Source organism: Colobus angolensis, unplaced genomic scaffold, assembly GCF_000951035.1.
Source record: "Colobus angolensis palliatus isolate OR3802 unplaced genomic scaffold, Cang.pa_1.0 Scaffold25, whole genome shotgun sequence".
Classification (NCBI taxonomy): domain Eukaryota; kingdom Metazoa; phylum Chordata; class Mammalia; order Primates; family Cercopithecidae; genus Colobus; species Colobus angolensis.
Genome location: NW_012115710.1, coordinates 5,076,188 through 5,082,619, shown reverse-complemented (window position 1 = coordinate 5,082,619; position 6,432 = coordinate 5,076,188). Strand labels below are relative to the sequence as shown.

The window sequence follows — 6,432 nt, the reverse complement described above, 5'->3', positions numbered from 1 at the left end:
CCCGTCTCGGCCTCCCAAAGTGCTGGGATTACAGGCTTGAGCCACCGCGCCCGGCCACTCTCCACCAAATTTTATCTTGAAATGTAACCCTACGTGTCGAGGGAGGGAAATGATTGGATTACGGGGGTGGTTCCCCCCCTGCTGTTCTCATGCTAGTGAGCGAATTCTCACGAGATCTCATGGTTTTATAAATGTTCGTTTTTCCCGCCCCCTCACATACTTCTCTTTCCTGCCGCCAGGTGAAGAAGCTCCTTGCTTCCCCTTCTGCCATGACTTGAGTTTTCTGAGGCCTCCCCAGCCATGTGGAACTGTGAGTCGATTACACCTCTTTCCATGATAAATTACCCAGTCTTGGATTTTTTTTTATATATAGCAGTGTAAAAACAGACTAATACTATCTGTCAATCTGTCTATCTATAAAACAGCCCTGTGGGAAAAAGGGAATTAGGGCTGACCACATGACTCCTAATTATCATGCCAGCACAGTTTGCGAGACTTGTTAAATGACTAATAAATTAGGAAACGGCACTTATTTAGCTTTCATTTATTTATTTCTTTATTTATTTTTGAGACGGAGTCTCGCTCTGTTGCCCAGAGCACTGCACTGCTGGAGCACAGTGGCGTGATCTCAGCTCACTGCCACCTCCACCTCCCAAGTTCAAGCAATTCTCTGCCTCAGCCTCCCAAGTAGCTGGGACTACAGGTGCGCACCACCACACCTGGCTAATTTTTGTATTTTTAGTACAGACAGGGTTTCACCATATTGGCCAGGCTGATTTCAAACTCCTGACCTCCTGATCTGCCCATCTTGGCCTCCCCAGGTGTTGGGATTACAGGCGTGAGCCACCACGCCCGGGCTTATTTAGCTTTAAAAACACTGGCTAATCTGAACCAACAAGAGGAAGGTAGAGTCGATGGGCACTGGGAATGTCTTGCGAGGAGACTTGGCCACACTCAGCTGTGTTTGTGAATTGTGCATTTCATTGCTGCTATTTGGAGGGCCAAATGCCCATGCACTGGGACAAATCAGTGTGACCTGCGATATCCATTTGACACTAACTAGTCCTCAAAAGTCAGTCTTCTAGTTTCTCAATACATGAGCTATTGTATCACAAAAGCAGGCGCTGTAGCAGAACAGATGATTACCATTGTTCCTGTTTTGCCAAGAAGGCAACAGGCTCAGAGAAGGCCAGTGCCTTGCCCCAGGACATGCTAGCTCTGACTAGAACGCCATGACCACGCTGTCCCCTGCCCACTACACTCACCCGGCGTGTAGCCCCAAGGCTCGTAGTAGGATGGGAAGACCCCAAGGTGACAGCCACGGACAAACTCCTCATAGTCCACCGGGAGCAGGGGGCTTGTGGAGGAGAGGAACTCCGGGTGGAAAATCACCTGGTAGTGAAAAAGAAGGGCTCAGCCCAGGCGCCTTATTTAGCTAAGCCCTGAGATCCCAAGGTGGCCCAGAGAGGGTAAAAAGCTTGTCTAGCATCACACAGCATGTGTTTGGCAGGACCACTGTTCAAACCCAGGTCTGTTTGAAGCCAGGGTTCCTTCTAACCACAGCAATGCATTTGATAAAACGTATGGGGGAATGGAGTGTGTGAGACCCAGGACCCAACCCCTTCCCTCTGCCGTGCCCAACCCAGCCCTGACCAAACGCCCTCACCTTCACCCTGTCGGCACTGCTATTGAAGAGGCCGATGCGGCGGATGGTGGTCAGGATGGGGTCTGAGGAGTCATCCAGCATATTGTGGGTGCACACAGGGGGAAAAGACTGCCGCTGTAGGAGCCACAAGAAGGGTAGGGGGGTCATAGAAGGGACAGAGAACTCCCTACTTCCCCATGAGCCATGCTGACCCCGGGGAAGCCAAGGAGGCCACAAGTGCCACTAGGCCAAGGAGCAGCAAACCCCAGTGACTACTAGGAGTTGTGGACCCACCAGGCTCTAGTAAAACCCCTAAAAACACAAAAAATAGCCAGGCGTGGTGGCAGGCATCTGTGGTCCCAGCTACTTGGGAAGCTGAGGCAGGAGAATGGCGTGAACTCTGGAGGCAGAGCTTGCAGTGAGCCGAGATTGCGCCACTGCACTCCAGCCTGGGAGACAGAGCAAAACTCCGTCTCAATTTAAAAAAAAAAAAAAAAAGAACTACAATTCCCAGCTGTCTTTGAGGCAATGCTAGTGTTACCAACTCCCTTACCTCCAAGGACTGTGAGGAGTTGTAGCTATCTTGTTATGTACTCTGGGCTCTATCATTAAAGAAACCCAAAGAAAGTATAACTATCCTCAGTCAATGGGGGTGGAGACTGTACCAATATGGCAGCAAGCTTTGGAGGCTGCTGGGAGTTGTAGTTTCCTTATGAAAATTCACCTCCAATCGCCAGGCGCAGTGGCTCACGCCTGTAATCCCAGCACTTTGGGAGGTTGAGGCGGGAGGACGGCAAGGTCAGGAGATCGAGATCATCGTGGCTAACACGATGAAACCCCGTCTCTACTAATATTACAAAAAAAATAGCCAGGCATGGTGGTGGGCGCCTGTAGTCCCAGCTACTTGGGAGGCTGAGGCAGGAGAATGGCGGGAACCCGGGAGGCGGAGCTTGCAGTGAGCCGAGATCGTGCCACTGCACTTCACTGGTACAACTTCACTTAGGGAGGCACTTAGGGTGGGCTGTTTTCTGTAGCTTATTCTGCCATGGGGGTTGCTGGGAGGTGTGGCTTCTCTGGGACTCTGGGGTCAGTAAGCAAAGGGAAGCTTATTTATTTATTTTTATTGTATTTATTTATTTTGAGATGGAGTCTCACTCTGTCGCCCAGGCTGGAGTGCAGTGGCGCCATCTCGGCTCACTGCAACCTCTGACTCCCGGGTTCAGGCGATACTCCTGTCTCAGCCTCCCAGGTACCTGGGATTACAGGTGCCCACCACCACGCCCGGCTAGTTTTTGTATTTTTAGTAGAGACGGGATTTCACCATGTTGTGCCTCCGTAGGTGAAGTTGTACCAGTCAGCACATACCCTTCTGTGCATCTCAGAATAGATCCCTTAATAAAGGGCTGCAGGAGAAAGCAGCACTCCCGGCAATCTCTGGGGTCTGAGCTGCCGTGGCAAGCTGCCTCTGGGGCTGCCAGGAACTGCCATCTCCCTGCACAGAGGTCCAATCCATACCTGCGTTGCAAAGATGGCTCTCTTCATCATAGTGAAGTCTTCCTTATCCAGCATCTTGTTCATGTCAGGAAGGCTCCCACTGCAAGGCAAGCAGGGGCATGCATGTGAGAACGGAGTGATGAGAGGGCTTAGTCAGGGCCTAGGAGGGCACAGGGCTGAGGGCAGGGCACTCACACCAGCAAGGATTCATAAAGCTTCCTCCCGAACTTCTCCTTCACCGTGTTGGCCGTGTCCCTGGAGGAAGCAGAGCAACAGGGTCACATACACACCAGCTGCCATTTACTGTTAGGCTTCTTTAGTTTGTTTGTTTATTTTGAGACAGAGTTTGGCTCTTATCGTCCAGGCTGGAGTACAATGGCGCGATCTCAGCTCACCGCAACCTCCGCCTCCTGGGTTCAAGCGATTCTCCTGCCTCAGCCTCCCAAGTAGCTGGGATTACAGGCATGTGCCACCATGCCTGGCTAATTTTTAGTAGAGACAGGGTTTCTCCATGTTGGTCAGGCTGGTCTTAAACTCCGGACCTCAGATGACCTGCCCACCTCGGCCTCCCAAATTGCTGGGATTATAGGCTTCAGCCACCACACCGGAAGTTTATTTCTTCATTTTTTTTTTTTTTTTGACAGAGTTACTCTGTCACCCAGACTGGAGTGCAGTGGTATGATCTTGGCTCACTGCAACCTCTGCCTCCCAGGTCTAAGCAATTCTCCTGCCTCATCCTCCTGAGTAGCTGGGATTACAGGCACCTGCCACTATGCCTGGCTAATTTTTGTATTTTTAGCAGAGACGGGGTTTCACCATGTTGGCCAGTCTGGTGTCGAATTCCTGACCTCTGATTGGTAATTGGCCACCTCAGCCTCCCAAAGTGCTGAGATGACAGGCATGAGCCACCGCGCCTGGCTCCTCTTAGGTTTCTAGGGTAGCAAGGAAACTGAGGTGTGAGCAGGGAAGCCGTGCCCTGGGGCCTCCAAGCTGGAGGATGGGGACGGAGGGGGCAGGCCCTGGAAGGCTTAGATCCCACGTGCCTGACATCAGCTGTGTGGTCAGGGACAGTTGGCCTTCCCTCTCTGACTGCAGTGACTCATTTTTCAGATGAAGATGAAAATAGAATCAACCTCAGAGGTTTGCAATGAGGACCCAATGATGTCATGCGAAAAAGTACACATAGCAAGCCTTCTAGAAATGTCAACTATTATTAGGACTTGTACTTGTCCTGCAGATGGCAATGCTAAGCCCCATTTTATACGAAAAGAAACATTCTGAAAAAGGACCATTTAGGCACACAAGTAAAACTAGCAGTGTCACATGACACCCCACAGTCACTCTTCTACTTAAAATCCTCCCATAGCTCTGGCCTCGTTTATTTTTCTTTCTTTTTTTTTCTTTTGAGACAGAGTCTCGCTCTGTTGCCCAGGCTGGCGCAATCTCAACCACTTTCTAGGTTCAAGAAATTATCCTGTCTCAGCCTCCTGAGTAGCTGCCATTACAAGCGTGCGCCACCACGTCTGGCTAATTTTTGTATTTTTAGTACTGATGGGATTTCACCATGTTGACCAGGCTGGTCTCAAACTCCTGACCTCAAGTGATCCGCCCGCCTCAGCCTCCCAAAGTGCTGGGATTGTGAGTCACCACGCCCAGCCTCATCTTTCTTTCTTTTTTTTTTTTTTTTTGAGACCGAGTCTGGCTGTCACCCATGCTGGAGTGTATTGGCACGATCTTGGCTCACTGCAACCTCTGCCTCCCAGGTTTGAGTGATTCTCCTGCCTCAGCCTCCTGAGTAGCTAGGACTACAGATGTGCATCACCACGCCCAGCTAATTTTTGTGTCTTTAGTAAAGACGGGCTTTCACCATGTTGGTCAGGCTGGTCTCAAACTTCCGACCTCAGGTGATCCACCCACCTCAGCCTCCCAAAGTGCTCGGATTACAGGTGTGAGCCACCACGCCTAACTTATTTTTTCTATTTTTGAGACAGAGTCTCACTCTGTCGCCTAGGCTGGAGTGCAGTGGCGCAATCATGCCTCACTACAGCCTCAACCTCCAGGGCTGAAATGATCCTCCTGCCTTAGCCTCCCAGGTAGCTGGGACTACAGGAGCGCCCCACCATCCTGCCTCACTTTCTACCCCTTCTCTATGAGACATGCCGCTCTAGCCCCATGGGCCTACCCACCGTGTCTCAATCATGCCTCAGGGCCTTTGCATTCACTGTTCCCCAGATACCCACAGGGTTTGTTCCCTCATCACCTTCCCTCGTCTCTGCCCAATAACACTTTCTCAGTGTGGCCTGTCCTGACAACCCCGTCTCATATTCCAGTTCTGCTTTATTTTTGCCCGAATGTATATTCCATCTACAGGATTTTCTAGCACACAAGCTCCATGAAGAAAGGGATCTTATCTTTCTGGTTCACAGCTGTATTCCCAGGACCTGGAATACCTGAGGGCGGATCACTTGAGGTCAGGAGTTCGAGACCAGCCTGGTCAACATGGTGAAATTTCACTGGTACTAAAAATATAAAAATTAGTCAGCACATAGTACATACTCAGCATCTGCTGCTAATGAATGAACGGTTTTACAGATGAAGAAACTGAGGTTCGCTGGGAGGTGGAGGTTGTAGTGAGCCGAGATCACGCCACTGCACCCCAGCCTGGGCGACAGAGACTTTTTTGAGACACAGTTTCAAAAAAACACAAAAAACAAAAAACAAAAAAATCAGAGAAAAGAAAAAGAAACTAAACTGGGCACAGTGGCTCACCCCTGTAATCCCAGCACTTTGGGATGCCAAGGCGGCTGGATCACCTGAGGTAAGGTGTTCAAGATCAGCGTGGCCAACATGGTGAAACCCCATCTCTACTAAAAATACAAAAAAAGGCAAGGCATGGTGGCTCACGCCTGGAATCCCAGGACTTTGGGAGGCTGAGATGGCTGGATCACCTGAGGTCAGGTGTTTGAGATCAGCCTCGCCAACATGGTGAAACCCCGTATCTACTAAAAATACAAAAAAAAGGTAAGTGTAGTGGCTCACGCCTGGAATCCCAGGGAGGATTCCTCGGCCAGGCAGGTGGATCACCTGAAGTCAGGAGTTCAAGACCAGCCTGGCCAACATAGTGAAACCCCATCTCTCATAAAAATAAAAAGTTAGCTAGGTGTGGTGGCACTCAGCTACTTGAGAGGCTGAGGCAGGAAAATCACTTGAACCCGGGAGGCGGAGGTTGCAGTGAGTTGAGATCGCGCCATTGCACTCCAGCCTGGGCGACAGAGCAAGACTCTATCTCAAAA

The 6,432-nt window shown here is 50.5% G+C and overlaps 1 protein-coding gene across 1 annotated transcript in view; it reads right to left on the bottom strand.

Annotated features, from left to right (window-relative positions):
* The window catches only part of GYS1 (glycogen synthase 1 (muscle)), a 28,927-nt gene that overhangs the window by 7,033 nt on the left and 15,462 nt on the right, over positions 1-6,432 (bottom strand). Inside the window, exons 6-10 of the mRNA XM_011946531.1 lie at positions 4,049-4,071; positions 3,335-3,394; positions 3,161-3,239; positions 1,667-1,780; positions 1,266-1,392 (exon numbers count right to left, since the gene is read on the bottom strand). Of these exons, the coding sequence (XP_011801921.1) occupies positions 1,266-1,392; positions 1,667-1,780; positions 3,161-3,239; positions 3,335-3,394; positions 4,049-4,071 (403 nt within the window). The remainder of the gene's footprint in view (positions 1-1,265; positions 1,393-1,666; positions 1,781-3,160; positions 3,240-3,334; positions 3,395-4,048; positions 4,072-6,432) is intronic.